The 19,103-nt window shown below is 47.7% G+C and overlaps 1 protein-coding gene and 1 pseudogene across 1 annotated transcript in view; both read right to left on the bottom strand.

Moving 5' to 3' along the window:
* CAPN8 (calpain 8) overlaps nt 1-19,103 on the bottom strand; it is a 72,689-nt gene that overhangs the window by 43,716 nt on the left and 9,870 nt on the right. Inside the window, exon 2 of the mRNA XM_035280675.3 lies at nt 18,020-18,089. Within this exon, the coding sequence (XP_035136566.1) occupies nt 18,020-18,089 (70 nt within the window). The remainder of the gene's footprint in view (nt 1-18,019; nt 18,090-19,103) is intronic.
* On the bottom strand, nt 7,414-18,090 carry LOC128930187 (small nuclear ribonucleoprotein E pseudogene; annotated as a pseudogene).

Below are 19,103 nucleotides of genomic sequence, written 5' to 3'. Positions count from 1 at the left end.
CCTCCCTTCCCCCACTTGGTGAACGTGTCTTTTGAAACCCTTGGCATTTAATTCACACCATTTTGACTACTTAAAACACACACACACACACACACACACACACACACACACACAGACTTCTCTTTCAACCGCTCCTGTGCAGCAGGGCTGATTCACAGGCAATGTGCCCAGATCGACCCACACATTGACTTTTGACTCTGTTTGCTTTGTTGACAATTCCCATCTCTCGGGCTAGACCTGGAAGCAGCCTGGAGGCAGACAGTGGGCCTTGTGTTCTCACAGACCCCAGCATAACATGCTTGCTGACCGAACTCACCTCAGTATAATCGTGTCCAAGGGGATTTGAAAATTCAGACCTTGAGTAGCCTGTCACTAGCGAAGCTTTCTGGGACCCACCTTCTGCTTCCCCGCTCCTTCTCTTACTTCTGCCTTCTCTGGCTAAAAGCAGATTTTGGCATTCAAAGGAAGGCTCTGACCTGCTTCTCAAGCCTCGTCCCCACGCCTGAAATGGAGCCTCGTCTTTCGCACCTCCTGACACTCACCTCTCTGAAGACCCTGCATATATCATGGTTAGATTCTGGTCTACAGGAATTGGAGAGAGTGGCCTCTTGATATCCTGCAAGCCATATAATTTTCCCATTCTTCAGTCCCTCCAAATCCTACAGATGCCAATCCTTACCCACTGTGACCAGAGGTGAACATAGACTTTTCTGAACCTAGCAGGCAGCAGCTTGACTGGGTCTCCAGGGCCCCCACCTGCAGCCCTAGCACTGTCTTAGACACACTCCACCTCTGCCCTCTCCCCCAGCCTAGCCCTGGAGCACAGATGTCTGCCAGCCCTGGTAACACCTGGCTCCAGCTCTGCCATGGCCTCTTAGCTCCTCAGGTATTCCTGTTTAATCTTGTCACCTGCTCCCCCGATTCCCATCACCATCCAGTGGCAGCACCTGGCAGGCTGGCCAGGTGGCACATGGGACTGGAGAGTGAATGAATCAGCCATGTTCCTGCCCCTGAGCATCCTGAGCAGGATCCTCTGTTTAAGTTCCCACCCTCTTAGAATCACTTAGTAAATCTCCCTCATCTTGCACCAGCCTCCAACCCTCCTGGAGGCCCTCTCCCTTCAGGCTTAAGGGACAGCTCCTGTATGCCATCATCACTCACCAGCACTTACCAAGCATTACCATGTGTGGGAACGTCTACAGGACACTGGGACAAGAGAGACATAAAGGACACTGTCTCTGCCCTGGAGAAGGCTACAAACTTAGAAGAGTCAAAATAGCAGAGCTTTGGACTCAGAAAGCCTGCCCTGTGTTCAAAGCCCTAGACCCTAACTTGCCTGCTGAGCGACTAGCACCAATCACCTGACTCCTAGGACTCTCAGTTTTCTAATCTGTAAAATGAGTTTGGACCTCACAGTTTATTGTACAATATTCTCTGATACCGAGCAAAAAGGACTTAATTGTAACAAGCGAAATGTTTAGTGTTTGTATGTATCTCCTGTTGGCCTTCTGTATCCATGGGTTCCATATCCATGGGTTCATCCAACTACAGGTTAAAAATGTTTGAAAAAAGTGGATGGTTTTGTCCGTACCGAACATGTGCAGACTTTCTTCTTGCCATGATTCTCTAGGATATACGATAAGTACATCCCTAGGTGACACAGTATAACAACTATTTACATAACATTCACACTGCATTAAGTATTATAAGGAACCCAGAAGTGATTTAAAGTATACGGGAGGACATGCATGGGTCACATGCAAACACTACATCATTTCTATCAGGGACATGAGCATCTGTGGATTTGGGTATTCACGGGCATCCTGGAACCAGTCCCCCACAGACACCGAGGGAAGACTGGGGTGTGTGTGTGTGGTCTCCAGTTGGTTACAGAGGACATCAGGACATAAAAGATATCAAAGATGCACATGAGTGTATATGTAACAGCAGGTATGATATTTTTAGAGTGCCTCTAGAGTATCTTCATTAATGTTCCCCCATGGGTGAGCCAGCTTTTCTCTCCCCGACTGAGTACAATCTCTCCCAAAGAACAACTGCTCCTATGCTGATAAGGAACAATTCCCTGGCCTTTCCATATCCAGGACAAATCGGGACCTTCAATGCCTCCAGGAATTGTAGGCAGGGGGTTCTGCTGCCACCCCAGGCTCTGTGGTCCCTACTCTCCCTCAAACAAACAACATAGTACCAAAGGAAATAATCTCAGGCAGCAGCTCACATGCACAACTGAAAGCATGAGTCCCTACAGTGGGGCCCTGCTCTGTCCTAATCCATTCACCCCGTTACCGCCCTCAGGCTCTGAGTCAGACTTAAAGCACCCATGCTCTGCACCTTCTTTGAACCTGCAAACGTACTTCAGCCTGATGGACCTTGCACGTCTGGAAGTTGCCCACAATAAGTCCTGCTGCTAATGTGGAATTAAAGTAGGTCAATCTGGCCAGGCGCGGCGGTTCACGCCTGTAATCCCAGCACTTTGGGAGGCCAACACCAGCAGATCACCTGAGGTCAGGGGTTTGAGACCAGCCTGGCCAACATGGTGAAACCCCGTCTCTACTAAAAATACAAAAATTAGTTGGGTGTGGTGGCCCTTGCCTGTAATCCCAGCTACTCAGGAGGCTGAGGCAGGAGAATTGCTAGAACACGACAGGCCAAGGTTGCAGTGAACTGAGATCGTGTTCCTACACTCCAGCCTGGGTCACGGAGCAAGACTCTGTCTCAAAAAATTAAATAATAGATAAAGTAGATTAATCAGATGGCTTTTGGACAGGGTAAGTTCCTAGAAAATGGTGATGAGAAAAACATGTACTATAGGCTTAGCCTTTCACCCTCCAAGAGGTGAAATCACATAAGCCACAGCTGCATCAGTGTATTGCACAAGGAGAATGACTTCTTTTAAAATCATTTTAATTGGGAAGCCATTAGGCTGTGGCAACTACAGCACTTTAACTGTTTACCTAAGCAAGCCAAAGCCTGATGTAAACAGTAAAATGAAACTAGAGACTATCAATCAGAAACTACCAACTAACCTCTAAAACAGTCTTTCCACTGTAATCAATCAAATACGTTGTATATGTCTTCCTTCCACACTCAGCCTCTGAAAGCCCATGCTGCTGCCGCGGGTCTCTCGGAGCCTCTGCTGGTTTTGAGGGCTGCCCAAATCATGAATCCTTCTTTGCTCAGATAAACTCTGTCACATTTATTTTGTCTGAAGTTCTTCCTTAACACTTCCTGTATTTGAATCTGCCTGTGCTTTGCACAAGACAAAGAGGCTATTTAATGTGTCGGGCCCCTTTGCCTGAGAACTAAAGCTGAGGCCCTGAGCTCAAGTGACCCTCAAGCCAGACAGTGTCAGAGGTAGGATTAGCTCTAGCACGATGATGAGTTTTCTGCCTTCTCAACTCTTCCAGGGCCGTGTGGAAGCTGAAGTAAATACATTCACATCATTTGAAATAAATGCCCTAGACCTCCTCACAAGGGAAGCAGGACATTTCAAAAACAGTCCCTCCTCCTGTCAACCTACACATAGCTTCTCATCAGCCTCTTTCCATCCTCACTTTCCAGCTGCATCCAACCACCCCCTCTCCCCACCCCATGCTAGCATTTGGTTCGCCTTCTGACCTACCTCATAAAATAGCATCTCCTTACATCGCAATAACATGAAATAGCCTGACTTCTTAGAGTTGTTATGAAGATAAAGATGAGATAAGATATGCAAGGTGCCTAGCGTAGTGCCTGCCGCATAGAAAGCCCTCAATAAACCTTAATATTCACTGTCATCACCCAGCATACAATTAACCCAAACACCAGGGAACCCAAACAAGTGGATCAGCAAAGGTTTATTGAGTGTCTACTGCCCATAGGAAAACAAAAACTGAAATGATGCCAGGAAGTTGCAAGTGTCCTTCCCCATCCACCCCCATGTCTGGTACAGGACACAGGACTGCCGTCTCACTCCCACCACCTGCCTTGCTGCCCAGGTTTCCCATCTCGGGCACCACTACTTTGCCAGTTGCTGAAGCCCAGGAGCCATTCTGATTCCTTTTCCTTACTCCATTCATATCCAGTTCCTTCCCAAGTGCTTTTGGTTTTATTCCTAAATGGCTCTCAAATCTCATTCTCATCTCTAACACTACTGCCATCGCCTCCTCTCCCAGTAAGACTGTAAGGGACCCTCTTTCTCCAAATATTCATATTTAGGAGCAGTAATTAGGAGATTGCAGGAAGGAGCAAAATTGTCATGATGAGAAAATATTCATGAGTTTTCACCCAACCATCCCTCCCTAGCTAACGCTCCTAGGAGCACTAGAACTACCAAGCAGGCCAATCTCACACGCAGATACAATGCAAGGTGGTTGCAAAGTGACACTGAACATTTTGCTCAGTTTGCTGGATTTCATGAAGCTGATGAAAGTGATATGGAAGATCTGCTTCAGGGCCACTGACCAAGACGAAGTTGGCAGAGTGAAAGCAGTTGCAGCTGAGGAAGGAAAACTGCTGAGGTTCAAGGCAGGACTGGTCCTCAAAAAGGGAAGGGTTCGAGTGTCAAAGTATCAAGGAGGGCCTTGGAGAAACCGATGAAATCCCTGAACGTTCTCATGATTCTTCCTCAGAAGTCGGGCAGAAGCGAAGCATTGCATCCTGCTGTCCCGTCATCTTTTCAGCCTGAGCTCTCCCCTCAAAAAGTCAACAACTCATTCACACCTTGCTCTAAGAGCTAGCGCAAAGCTGCAATTATTACATAAATATTATGAAATACAAAGTAATATGAAAATTGTTTAATAATTTTTTGTATTATTTTTCAAAGTAAGATACTAATCAAGCCTTTTAAAAAAATGTTTACTAAGAAATGTGGGCCTCCATTTTACTTTCAGTGGTCCCTTTCCAATACCAGTTTTCTGCAAATAATGAGGGTTTCCTAACTTGCAACTGTCTCTTCCTGGTGTCTGCACTCTCCACACCGCAGCAAATCTGGCTATAAACAGCCCTGCTTTAAAATCTTCCATGACTCCCCACTGCCCTCAGGAATAAAGTCCAGAATTCTTCACACAGCACCAGAACCCGGAGTGGTCTGGCCACTGCCTCCCTCTCTACTCTCAGCCTTCGCACTCCCTGCTCCATGTTTGCCCCAGTCCTACCACTTCTTTGAAAGTTCTCCCCAGTGCCAAGCACTTCCTAGCCGAAGGACCTTTATTCATCCCATTCCTGCAGCCTGGAACCCTCTTGCCCACCCTCTTTCCCAGGAGAGGAGAGAAGGCCTATTTGTTCTCTTCTGTTTCCTGAGAAGGCCTATTTGTTCTCTTCTGTTTCCTGAGAAGGCCTATTTGTTCTCTTCTGTTTCCTGGCATGAAGAAGACACTTGATACACATTTAAATGAGTAAATGGGCTGTGAAGTTTCTTCCTGATTCTGACAAACGAGTGTGTCAGATAAGCCACATGTTCCCTCACTCCTGTAAGCATCCACCACCGGGCAACACCGTGAGCCCACCTCCCACTGTGCTTGTAAATTAAGAACCTGGCACACCTTGCCAGAACATCACCCTCCTTTCAGGGTGAATGATAGCAAAAGCTACCAGTGTTCTAGAAACAAGACCATAGGGAACATCAGTCCTGGGCCTGACAGACATCCAGAAAACTCAAAAGGGCAAAGGCCTAGGTGCTGTGTTCTCAGCAGGCGGTGGGGTATTCGCGTCACCCGAGGGGGAGAATCACTAAGAGTTTCAAGGATTAGCCCCAAGTCTGGCATTTTTCTGAACAATGGTAACGTGACTCATTTATGGCAACTATAATTTGTATAGCCTCAAAATAACTCTTTGGAGTCGTGCTACGTATAATAAAGCGCACTAAATAATCCACTTCCACTGCCCCCTATAGGGTTCCTGGCACCGCCGCTCCTGGTTACCATGGAGACCCAGAAGGGGCCTCTCAGACCTGATGGCAGCGTGGGGGCAGCTCCGCAGGGAGGAGCAGCTAGAACACATCACTACATTTGGCTGAGGACAATTCTGGGCCAAGGGGGTCTTCGGCTTTCAGGAGCTACAGAGCACCCCCGAGAGTTAATGTACTTCAAAATAGAGGGGAGAACGGGAAAGGCTAGCGAGTCATCTTTGAATCAGAAGCCATTTCTGCCTTGCCTTCTAAGTTTTCAGTGGAGAGGAAAAGAAAAAAAAAAAAGCAAGCAAACTCTTCACAGCTGAAGAAACTTGTTCAGATTTTTTCGGAGTTCCTCCCAGTTGCCTGTGAAGCCCACCAGGCCCATTCTTGTCCGTCTCATTTCTGCGGTCGTGGATGGAATAAGACTCAATGGCATGAAACTGCTTCAGGACCTGTGCCTCGCCTCCAGCTTTCAATCAGGCCTGGAATGCTACTTAGAGGGAAATTTTTTTCTTAGTAAATTATAAAAATGGAATTGATTCACCAGAGGGGGAAAAGAACCCACTGAGTAAATACATCTGAGGCTTATGTAAATACATCTCAGAGCATGTTTCAAGGGAAAGTGGCTCGCTTACTGAGTTTAATTATAATGCTCTTTGGTTTCAAAAATAAGACAAAAATGCTAGAAGCCAGGTGTAACAGGGAAAGAAATGAAAAGATGAGCACGGAGGTGCAACGGTTAGCTCCAGCCACGGCTGAAATACGTATGATGAGGTACAAAAATGGCACGTCGCCGTCATTGCTAGGGACGGCCCTGACACATTGTCAAGTGTCCCCTCCAAATATGATCCTACATGGCACCACACTTCCAACCCCGGGCTAGGTATCCCGAGGTTCCCAAATGTACAGAGATCTTTAAAGTGCACTGAGGATAATGGCGTCTCCTCACAAAATGAGGATGTGCAGTACATTCCAGCCTCAAATATACTGAGACGAGGTGAACTGAACTCATGTTAAAACGCCAAGGAACCCAGTGGGATGCTCTGAGCAGAAGACAAGACGTTTTTGAGGCTGGGAAAATATCCTAAGTACAACGTCCAGGAGCAAAAAGTTATAAAAAAAGAAAGGAAGTGAAACTCTTAAAGGGAGTGGTAGAGGGGACTGGCCAGGCTGGTGGGCAGGGCACCTACAGAGAAAGCCTTTCGATCAGAAGCCACTGACTGCACAGAAGCCTGGAGCACATCTACAGATGCAGAGTTTCTCCAAACATCAAACTGAGCTCAACGCAGATCACAGGGTGAAGCTGGCTGCAATGCAGAAAGTCCCCAGGGTCAGTGTCATGATTCAGGCCCAGCGGGGGCTTGAGGTAGACTGAAGGCGATAAACACATCTTAACGTGCTTCCAGATCTAGTCTGTCCAGCACATCCAGTCCTGGCCAGCGTAGTGACTTGTAAATTTCTAGAAAATCTGGACTTCTGATTTCCTTTTTAAAAAATTTTTTTAATACAAACACTCCCACAGCATTTATTGTCATCTTGTAATAACATAAGGGGAATCAATACAATATGAATAAATGTTCATATTGGCAAAGGACATCTAAAAACAAACTGCATTCTTTTTTTTTTTTTGAGACGGAGTTTCACTGTTGTTACCCCGGCTGGAGTGCAATGGTGCGATCTCGGCTCACCGCAACCTCCGCCTCCTGGGTTCAGGCAATTCTCCTGCCTCAGCCTCCTGAGTAGCTGGGATTACAGGCACGCGCCACCGTGCCCAGCTAATTTTTTGTATCTTTAGTAGAGACGGGGTTTCACCATGTTGACCAGGATGGTCTCGATCTCTTGACCTCGTGATCCACCCGCCTCGGCCTCCCAAAGTGCTGGGATTACAGGCTTGAGCCACCGCGCCCGGCCCAAACTGCATCCTTTTTAACAATTCCTCACTTCACTGATCGTCTCTGGTTGGAGACACTGTGTAGCCAAGTAGTATCGTCTCCGTTTAGCACGATCCAATGCAGTTGTTTCCTTGACTTTGTTTTCGAGTGAATCTGTTCCGCATCAACTGATACAAGAGTCATACCCTCATCAAAGCCAGTGATACAGCCTTCCTCTGCAGAGTCACTTGCTCACAGAGCCGTAGCTGAATCTGGGGTCTATTTTGTAAGTATCTGAAGATGAGGTTGACGGGCTGCATCATAACCTTCTGCACCTTCTGGCCCTGGTCACAGTACGCCATGGTGGAATTTTCTAGATTTCTGATTTCTTATAAAAACTGCAAAATCTAGCCAAAATTTCTTCCTCTACTTATTCTACAAATATTTACTGAGCATTCACTCTGTGCCAAGTATTCCAGGCCCTAAGGATACAACAGTGGGGAGAAATAAAATCCTTGATGTTGTGGAGCATACATGCTAGTGGGAAAGACAAACACTAAATAAATGCATGTGACAGGTGGTGGTAAACCCTGTGAAGAAACTAGAGCAGGGTAAGGCGGGGTGAGAATGTCTAGGGAAATGCTAGGAAACGCAGGGCAGTCTGGGAAGGTCTCCAGCTAGGTGATGGCTTCCCCCTCACACAGGGCATGCTCTCTGCTTTGCCACAGTCCCCACTACTCCCTTGTTACCTCCTCCTGGCCTACTCTACTCATTAATGTGGCCTCTGTAGGCATCAGAATTGTGGTCCCCTGCGTAAATCCTTCCCTAGACCCCTCTGTATTAATCAAGGTTCTCTAGAGGGGTGGGACTAATTGGATAGAATGTGTACATGAAAGGGAGTTTTTAAGGAGTATTGACACACACAGTCACAAGGTGAAGTCCCACAATAGGCCGTCTGCAAGCTGAGGAGCAAGGAAGACAATTAGGGACCCTAAACCTCAAAAGCAGGCCAGCCAGCAGTGCAGCCTGTGGCCGGAGACCTGAGAGCCCCTGGCCAATCACTGGTCCAAGGCCAAGAGTCCAAAAGCTGAGGAACTTGGAGCCTGACGTTCTAGGGAAGGAAGCATCCGGCAGGGGAGAAAGACAAAGGCCTGACACTCAGCAAGTCTAGTCCTTCCACGTTCCTCGGCCTGACTTCATTCTAGCTGCACTGGCAGCTGATTAGACGGTGCCCACCCAGACTGAGGGTGGGTCTCCTCTCCCAGCCCACTGACTCACATGTTAATCACCCTCACGGACACACCCAGGATCAAACTTTGATCCTGACACTTAGTATGAACCATCACACTCTCCAATTCCAGATACCCAGGATCCACCAGGGAAAGGAGATACTGCCCCCAAGCAGACACACAAAACAAGTCTGAGCAAATGGGATTTGAGGAAATAGGAGCCTAAGCCAAGTCTCAAGGGGTGGGGGGACCACTCCAGGCACTGCCCTGTAAACAATGGAGAAACACGGTTTTTGAGACCTGAACACGTGTACAGAAGGGGCTCCAGATGTGACTGGGGAGGGATCCCCAGACCTCTCCCCACTACAGAGTGCCAGGCTGGGGGTCCCAGGTGGCAGAGCATCAGGGACCAAGGTTGAGGAAGGGTGCAAGCCAAAGTACTGGGTCATGGTACTTGATCAGGGACCAAGGTTGAGCAAGGATGCAGGTAGTGGGTCATGAAGCCTGGGACCACATCCCAGGGCTGTTCAGCTACCCTGGGACCCCTGAGGGAGGCACAAAGAGGCCTCTTGGAGCAGAAGGGGGAGGATAAACCAAACTGCCCCACTTTCAAGGAGCAGGTTTGGGGCTCCTTGACCTCAGGTGATCGGCTCACCTGGGGGTACAGGGAGCTCTGGGGAAAACAGACTGCACCTCTGTACAGGGAAGACCCAGTCCCCTTCTGCCAGCTGGTGAGAGATTGCCCAGCCTGAAGTCAGCAAGAACAGCTGAGACAACAAGAGGGAGGTGACACAGCAACCACAGGGCCAAGAGAAAGCACTGGAAAGAGAACAGTGTCTGCAAAAGACTTGTTAGGTGGGACTTGTTTCCATTCCTCAGGTTCATGGCCTCTTAGAAGAAGGGAGTCACCTATCCTTTCTCCCATGAGCAGGTGGTGTGGATTTGCTTCTGGAAGGAGCAGCCGTTTCTGGGAGCATCCTGCTCTATTCCTTGGATGGCGGGAGCCAGCCTACTGAAGAACTGAGGGTGTATGTCTCCCAGCCACAGGCCCAGTTGCTACTGCCAGGGCTTTCAGTAAATGCCCTGAATGTGGCAAAGGCCTTAACATAGCCTGTAACCTCACCCTTCCTGCTTCTGTGCCAGCCTGCCCCCACCTTTTCCTCCTCAACCACATCCCCAGAAGAGCACGTATAGGCTCTCTTGAGCCTTGGGGACTGGGACATAGCATTACTGACGCTTATCAATTGCACTGTTTTCAGGTGGCGGCAAGATCTCTTTTAGTTATGCCCTTTAAGTACCAGCCATGGCTGGGTGCAGTGGCTCACTCCTGTAATCCCAGCACTTTGGGAGACCAAGGTGGGTGGATCACCTGAGGTCGGGAGTTCAAGACCAGCCTGACCAACATAATCCCGTCTTTCCTAAAATTATCACTAAAATTACAAAATTAGCAGGGTGTGGTGGCACATGCCTGTAATCCCAGCTACTCAGGAGGCTGAGGCAGGAGAATTGCTTGAACCCTGGAGGCGGAGGTTGCGGTGAGCCGAGATCGCGCCATTGCACTCCAGCCTGGGCAATAAGAATGAAACTCCATCTCAAAAAAAAAAAGGAACCAGCCAATGTGCTGGACCTAATAGCTAAGGTGGGGCAGCAGGGTACCCCTAATGAGTCAGAGAGAGTTGAAGAAGCCCAAGACTCACGGCCAGCCTGTGATAGAGAAATTGTCCTTAGACCCTGGGATGATATCTATAAAACTGAAGCCACAGGCAGAGCGGAGCTGGTAAGTGTGAAGTCAAGTCCTAACACTGGGGTCTGTGGAATGTGTTAAAATAACTGTCCCCCAAAATGCAGAACAGATTCAAGCAACCCTCTGAATAAGAATCAGCAACACTCTAGGGCTTGGTTTTCAGACCCAAACTTCAGGCAGCTCAGCCAAGCTGGAGTTCAGAGAGCACCCCCTGGCCTGGGACCACCTGCCTCCTCTCATAAGGTTAAGGGGATGTCTTCCAGGGGACTCGGGCTCACCGGCAATTTTGCACTGTTCTTACAAAGTGAGGAATAGTCAGGTCACCTCTGAGTAGGTGAAACTGGAGAGCACTGACAAAATCCTCTTCTGGCAAAAAGAAGTCTCCCTGGCAGAAGGAGTCTAGCATTCCTGAAAGGATTCTCAACCTTTGCTGTGCATTGTAAAAGAAAAGCAGACTCTTGGGACCTCAAACTCATTACGCTAAAGGAAAAGTTAAGCTTGGGAATTGCGTTACCTGAAATTACCTTTCTTTTGTTCCCAAACAGATAGTCGTCATTTTACAGGCTTACTTTATCCTGTGTAAGATGCAGATTTACTAAGTACAAGATAAATGCAGAAATGACTCTTCCTCTACCCACTTCTTTTCACATGTAAAATGTAGATTCACTGGGCAGTAATCAGAGCCTCACAAGAAAGTAATCACTTGCCTCATTGCCTACCCTCTCTCCTTCTTCTTCTTCCCCTCCTGCTTGCTCTTTCCGCTTTAAATATTGAAGTTCCCAAAACGCTCTTTGGAAAAACAGGTCATGGATTCAACTTTGATTTGCATTTCTTTTTCCCAGGTGTGTCCTCAATCTTGGCAAAATGAAACCTCGAATTGATTGAGACCTGCTGCAGTCACTTTTTGGTTTACAGCAAGGACCCCTTTGGCAAACGCTTCGGATGAAAAACAGGGCCATAAAAAAACAATTATACCAAAGCTATCAAAATATGTTTTTGAAAAATTGTAATAATGCTGTGCTCTTCTAATGTCTTGAACAAACGATGGGGAGAGGGCCCGATAGACAACATAATTATGAAATCTCAGTGAGCAGGTGTGGGGTTTTGGACATTTGCAGTAAGTGTTATGTGGTATGAAAATCACCCACGGTTTCCATGACTCTACTGCATCTCCTGCAGTCATACAAAAGGAGCGAAGTTAGTGGCGTTCGTGGAACTCTCCACGCAACGCAGAATTTTTTCATGCTCCTGAAATAATGTGCAATATGCAAATCCTCCTGTAATCCACGGCCGCAAACTCTCGTTAAAGTGGAGGTGGTTGTCCTGGACCCTTTGTTCAGAATAGAAAGGAGAGTGGTGTTAGGGGAATGAAACAAGAGGATGGTGGTGAGCACCAGGACCCAAGATTGAGGGAAGAGATGGCGCCGCGGAGAAGGGGAACCAACACCACGGGTAGCAAAGCAAACTTCCCCCGAATCACAGGTAAACCCCTGGGCTGCACGGAGGGTCATCTTCAGTTTTTCCAACCTCCCGGAGGCCTGACCCTGTGCTCTCCAGAATCAATGAGTACATTTGGTCCTTTAAGTTCTCTGAGGCTTCCCTGATTGCTCATTAAAAGTATCTGCTCAGTCCTAGTGAATTGATTTACTTCGCCCCAGTCCTCGAAGGATGCTACAGATCAAAAGGTGTCCAGGAAACTGCTCTTAAGGATGCTGACACTACTGCCAATTACTGACTAGCGGTGTGCACGCCAGGCCCCTGTTCCAGGAGTCCAGGCCTCGCTCTGTGGGGGAGCGTGGACTCACAGAGGAAAATCAATGTGTGGGATGCAGAAGAGAAGGCAACTGGATTTAGGTTGTTGCTGTTGGTACCTTGTTTGCCTTTAGAGATGTATGAAAAGGTCCAGTCATTGTTTTTTCAAAACAGAAATACAGAATATAAAACTCTACTCAACAAATACAACAAAAATGAAAAAGACATCCACTTCATAGAGGCAAAGAGAAAAATCAGGTCAATAGAGAAAAGGCGGTTAGGAGAGAGAGGCACAGACGGGCACAAACACACAGAGTATAAGACAGAGTGAAAAATGATGGGGAAGTCAGGAGACAGAGAAGAAAACCCCAGCACTTACCAAACCCTTAAGGCAAAGCTCATCTCACTCGTGAATTCTGCTCCAAATGGAAAATAAACTACCCGTTAGAGTCAAGGTTTAGGAAAGAGGAAAGTTTCTTGCTCCCAGTTCCTAAAAGCAGCGAGCATCAAATTTCATTTTTCAGAGACCAGGGTCTTCTACTTTCACAGAGTAATATCACTCATGGGGCCTCTGGGCCCATTTAACATAAAGATGATTCAAGCCCTTTTGCATTTTCACAACCATAGGTACAAATGGTACCACGCCTGAGCGTTTCCCTGCCTGTGGATGCACTCAGGTAAGAACTGGCTGGAGCTCGTGTGACAGGTAGAGTTAGCAGTTACTACTGAGCCAGGGCAAGATGGACTTCCTCTGCTGGGTAAGTCCTGCTGGGATCCCCAGGAAGCAGTGAGCACTCTGTGATCCTTTAGCCACAGCCACCATCGGGGCTGGGGACAGCCTCCTTCCACTGTCAAGGATCAGCCAGCACCTCCAATCACCTTACTGTACCCACCCAGCAGTGTCAGCAAGCTGGGGACAGACACACAGACACGTTGGTTTGCATGAAACTCGGAAATCCTTTGAAAATAGAGACATAATAGGCAACCTTAGGATGGAATTTTTATTCTAAATGCCTGATCCAGCCTGATTGCCAAGAGTGATACTGGCAAAGAAAAACAAAAAAATACAAAAAGCCTTGGATTTAGGCTATCTGTGTTTTCAAATGATTTAAAAATGATGACAGGCAGAGGGTTCACTCCAACAGATCAAAAGTGCGACAAACATTTTTCGAGCACTGCTAGCTACCAGGTACTCTGGATATATCGATGTGTAACAGTCTCATGGCGCGCACAGTCAGGACTCCCAGGGTTATTAACATCCACCTCCACCCATGGTAGCCCCCACTTCCTAGGGGACAAAGAATTAGGTGTCAACTTTCTACCCATCACAACCACCTGACCAGCTGGCTTTGATTATATCCCCATGTTACAGCTGTGAAACTGAGGTGGAGAGGCCAGAGATGCACCATGAAGACCCAGGTCTACCTGCGATGCTGAATTAGGCACTGCTAGTGGTAGATCAAGTGAGAGAGAGGAGGGGCCCTTGGCAAAGACATTTCCAGGAGCATTGCAGGGTAATGGATTTAGGAGAGGGGAAAAGATGCCAGGGCCATGGGGCTCGGAGGGCAGAGGTGGCCTTGGAGAGGGAGAGTGCAGACTGGGCCAGACCTGAGATTTCCCCTTCATTTACATGTTGAGGTGTACCTGCTTTATTCTGTCTGCCCAGAGGCACGCCCCCTTCTTTTGGATAGTTCTCTCTGTGGTTTTAGGGGAGATTCCCAGTCGCAAGAGGCTCCCAACAGAAAGAGTGAGTCCCTGGCCCAGACTGGGCTAGCCATATGGCACCTCACTGCTCTGGCTGCAGTAACTGGCTCAGGAGTGGGAGAAGACCCAAACCGTAACCTCACAGTCCTTTTCTGAGGTCTGTAAACCCAAAGCTGGTTGACAATTATACTGAGATAAAGTTTGGAATCATTAGCGGTCCTGTTTCCTGCCAGATGGATCCTGTCTGTCATGGAAGAGAATGAAGCCAACCTGTAGACACCAGCAGAGATGAAAGATGGGCAGGGAGTGTGCCAGGAACATTTAGATCCCTGGAACCAGGCTTCAAGGCCAGCGATGCCCTTCTACTTCCATAATCTAGTTGAATGAGCCAATAAATTCTCCTTTTCTCTTAAGCTATTAATAGCTGGGTTGGACTTTGAAAGCCAGTGACCAAAGGAGTTCTGGTTGACATATGGGTGTGACTTACCATGGGGGAGGAGTGCACAAAACCAGAATTGGGTACCATATTCATAGGACAAAGTCTATTTCAGTGGCCACAGAGGCCTCAAGATGCTCTGAGATGTGCATAGGCCAAAACACAAGGGAGAGAGGCTGTGCTGGAACGAGCAGTGGAGGGGCTGGCTGGGTCCCTGCCGCTTCCTGAGTGATGTGCACCCTTGAGTGTCCACTGGAAAAAGCACTCAGCCAGTCATGCACCCAGACATGACCCACAGGGGACCCCACACTTACAGCTTATTCCATCACCACATGGGGTGGCCTTGAGATTGCCTCCCACTCTAATAGTACGCTGAGTATGGATGGCCCTTGCTAGACCTGGTGAGAATGGGCACCATTCAGAAGATGGAGCAAGGAAAGGCTGGGATTGCCAGGAACAGCAACTTTGGAGGACTCTGCTTCTCAGTGTGCCAGGAGGCCTGTGCATCTTGGGAGGGCTTTCATTTGAGGGCTGTTTCAACAAAAGATGTACTTGTTTATTACTTATGTGGAGGTAAAACCATACTATCCTCCTGCAGGGACTGAACTACCCAAAGAAAAGTCATATTCTACAGGAAAAATTAATTGAAACAATTTGATCCTTGGCATTCAGCTTCCTCAATCTTTATTTTCCTAAAATATGTCTTAGAGGAAAGCCAGCTCCTGGGCTCTATATAGGCATAAGGTCTGATAGTAGCCAAGAGACTCACACTTTTAGGAGGAAAATCTGGCTTAGTAAGGACAGCAGAGGGGGAAGGGACGTGTTTTATATGAGTGGAAGAGAGAAAATAACTCAAGTGACCATCCATAGGAGGGAGGACAGATCAACCACAGTGCATTCACATGACAGAGTGCAACCCTTGGAGTGGTTCACAGAGAATGAGGGTCTTTGTAGACTGAGGAAAGATCTCCTAAATGCCTTATTAAGTGAAATAACACCAAATAATGGCCAGGTGCCAAACAGTGCTCATGGTGTGCTGCCTTCAATACAGGAAAGGAATAAAAATTAGAATACGTATTTAGATTCGCTTAAATTTGCATAAAGAAAGACCGAAGGAATTTTTTGAGTGGCTGCAAAGCGGTGAGCAATGGAGTCAGAAACAGGTGGGAAAGAGACTGCGCTGGGGGCTTTTCCGTTGCTTTAATTTTTACATTGTGTGTATTCAAAATAATGATGAAATAACACAGTACTCTATGAAAAAGACATTTTCATTATACAAATCAACTGTTTTAAAAAATCCCAGCTCGGACAACATGGCGAAAATCTGTCTCAAATACAAAAAACTTAGCTGGGAGTAGGGGCACACGGCTGTTGTCCCAGCTGCTCAGGAGGCTGAGGTGGGAGGCTCGCTGAAGCCCGGGAGAAGGAGGTTGCAGTGAGCGGAGATTGGGCCACTGCACTCCAGCCTGGAAGGCAGAGCCAGACCCCGTCTCAAAAAATAAATAAATATGAATTTTTTTCTTAAAACCCTTAGAGCAGATCGCACTGCGCTGTGTTGTCCTCTGAAAAGCCAACAGAACATTTAACAAACATTAATCCGTATCAGGCCCGAATTCAACAAGCGCTGTGTGCTGTCGCCTTGCTCTTTGGGAACACACCGTATGTCGAGTGGGGAACCTCCTCTTAGTGCCTCACAACCCTCCCACTGTTCAGGACCAGCCGTGACTCAGATCCCACAGGCCGCAGAGGCTCCCTGCCCTGCCGCTCTGGGTTACAGCCTTGGCGCTGTGACAATCCGTTTCTACTGACCGAGGCTCGTCTGCACGGGGCTCCCTCCAGGAGGCTGGACTCCCCAGCCTCTTTCCGCTCTGTTCATTCAAAGCCACCTCCCAGCGGTCGGGCTCCCGGCTGCCCCACTTGTTGTGATGTGAGCTGGATCCGGAGCGCCGGGTGGTTCATCTCCTGTGCTTCCAGCCTCCGTCTCCACTGGCAGCACGTGCTCACCATGGTAACGCTCAGGCCGCTTTCCGGAAACCCTCACTTCTCCTTGCTTAAAACTATTCAAAGAAAAATCCACCCAAGCCCCTCAAGGAAAAGGTGCTTATTAAATACCCTTCCCAAAGTTGAAACATCTCTAACAAGGAGCTGCTCGAGGCTCACTGGAGGTTGTGTGTCCCTGAGACACAGGCTTAATTAGGTTTAACAGGGAGCTGGAAGTAAACAGGCACCACACTTACCCAGAACAAGAAAAGGTCAGAACGCCGCCCCCCTGGGAGCCTCCCACAGAAGCTCAGGAAACGGAGGCTGTGCTTTTCAGGGGACAGGGCCCGCGCTCACGTGCGGCACCCCGAATCACTCCCCCTGCTTGACGGTCACGCTCTGTGGCCTCTTTCTAAGGTGCATTTGCTGTACTCATTAAAGGGGAGAACATTGGAAGCATTTCGAATAAAATGCCCTGTGAGTTCCAAAATGGTGAAAATTTCCAGCAGGCTGAAGAGAAAGGGCTTTCCTGGTTGCAATAAGAAGGAATGAGAAAAGGAGAAAATCTCCCAAAATAAATAAATAAATAAAGGGCCATGGGATCCGTGCGATGCTGAGGTTTCTGTTTGTTTCGCTGATTTTCAGCAAGCAGAACTTGTTTCTTTTTCGCCTTCATTTCCAGTTCTGTGTTTTGCAGCTGTCGCGGGATGGTGGTTTGGAAGACCCTCAAATTCAATTCAGAGCCATGTTGTCCATAAAATATAAGGGTTGAACAATTCAGTGCAGAATTGTGAGGCCTTGATATCGGGAGGGTTGATGAGATCAACAAAGCTCACCTGCTACCAAGGAGCACCTCAGTTCCTGACTAACGGAGGCTAGAACTTACAAAACTGAATGAAACTATTCCTCCAACTCAGCTTCCCCTAATCTAAAAGGAATGCGATCAGTTCAGAAATGAAGGTTCTTGATTCCAGGATCCCAGGCCTATGAAGGAATGTGTGGCTAGAAAAGTATCATTCTTGTTTTTTACTAATTATAAAAGCACTTATTATGACAGCCCATAATTATTTAGACATGGCCATTCCATAGGGCAAATTATGCCTGCTTAAAGGTTAACTCCAACAAAAATACAGGATAGCACAGATAGCCACTCTATGCCTGTAATCCTGGCTCCTTGCTCTAGCATTAAAGTGGTTAAATGAGCTGGTGGAAAAGTTCTTATTAGGGGCAGCCAAGAGGTACTTCCAGCATTCGGACCCACAGTGAAAAATGCAGTCTCAAAAACACAAACCTAGGTGGACGAATCAGGTACCTAATTGATTCGGTCAAGCCTCACGGCTTCATATGATATTTACTGATGACACATACACACCCGCCCTCTCCCAAAACAAATAAGACTCCCCAGTTACTCACCTAGACCACCCTGACAAATGTCTGTGCGCGTGGCTCCACCAATGATAAACTGAGGGCTGGGACACAACTCCTGAAAGTAATTTGGAACAAAACACAGGTCACAAGGTGCTCAGTGACGGTGGCAGCTTGGGGAAGGGAACATCAGGGTCCCACATTTCAGAGCTTGAAAAAAACCAGGAGATTGTCTCCTGCCCATCACATCATTTTATTGCTGAGGACTCTAAAGCCCAGAGAAGGAAGGAGCCCTGCCCACAGTCACACAACCAAGGGTGAACAGAGCAGGAGCTGGAGTCCAGAGCCCCTGCCAGGAATAGTGTTTTCATTTTTTATTTATTTATTGATTATTATTTTTTTTTGAGACAGAGTCTTACTCTGTTGCCCAGGCTGGAGTGCAGTAGTGTGATCTTGACTCACTTTACCTCTGCCTCCCAGGTTCAAGTGATTCTCCTGCCTCAGCTCACCAAGTAGCTGGGATACAGGTATCCAACACCACAGCCAGCTAATTTTTTTGTTTTGTATTTTTAGTAGATACAGGATTTCACCATGTTGGCCAGGCTGGTCTCAAACTCCTGACTTCAAGTAATCCACCCGCCTCGGCCTCCCAAAGTGCTGGGATTACAGGTGTGAGCCACTGCCCCCAGCCAGGACTAGTGTTTTAGTACTCGATGTGTGGTGTAGGAGCGTGGGTGTGAAAAGGTTTGGGGTGAGGAGCAGAGAGGTAGGATAAAGGCAAAGGCTGAGATAATATGTGATGAAAAATGATCTCACCATTCAGACAACACCCCTATTTACATAGAGAGATTAGAAGAATATTTAGCAAACTGCTGTGAGCCCTGTAGGCACTTGTTAAAGTCTTGACTGAATGGTAATGATCCCATGTGCTGATAGACATGCTGAGGTGTCAGAAGTACCATGTATCCTGAGATGAGAACTCATCGCTGATACATCCACACACCTGACCTGCACTTCCTGCACTCACCTATCTCAACTGGCATCTGCCTATAGGCAATCTCATGGCCCTGGCGCTCTGTTGGGGAATGACACATGCTTTTGTCATCCTTTCTTTGTTTACCCTGCAAGGATT

Source organism: Callithrix jacchus, chromosome 19 (genome assembly GCF_049354715.1).
Source record: "Callithrix jacchus isolate 240 chromosome 19, calJac240_pri, whole genome shotgun sequence".
NCBI lineage: Eukaryota > Metazoa > Chordata > Mammalia > Primates > Cebidae > Callithrix > Callithrix jacchus.
Note: the sequence above shows the minus strand (reverse complement) of the source record. Positions and strands in the feature narration are given on the sequence as shown.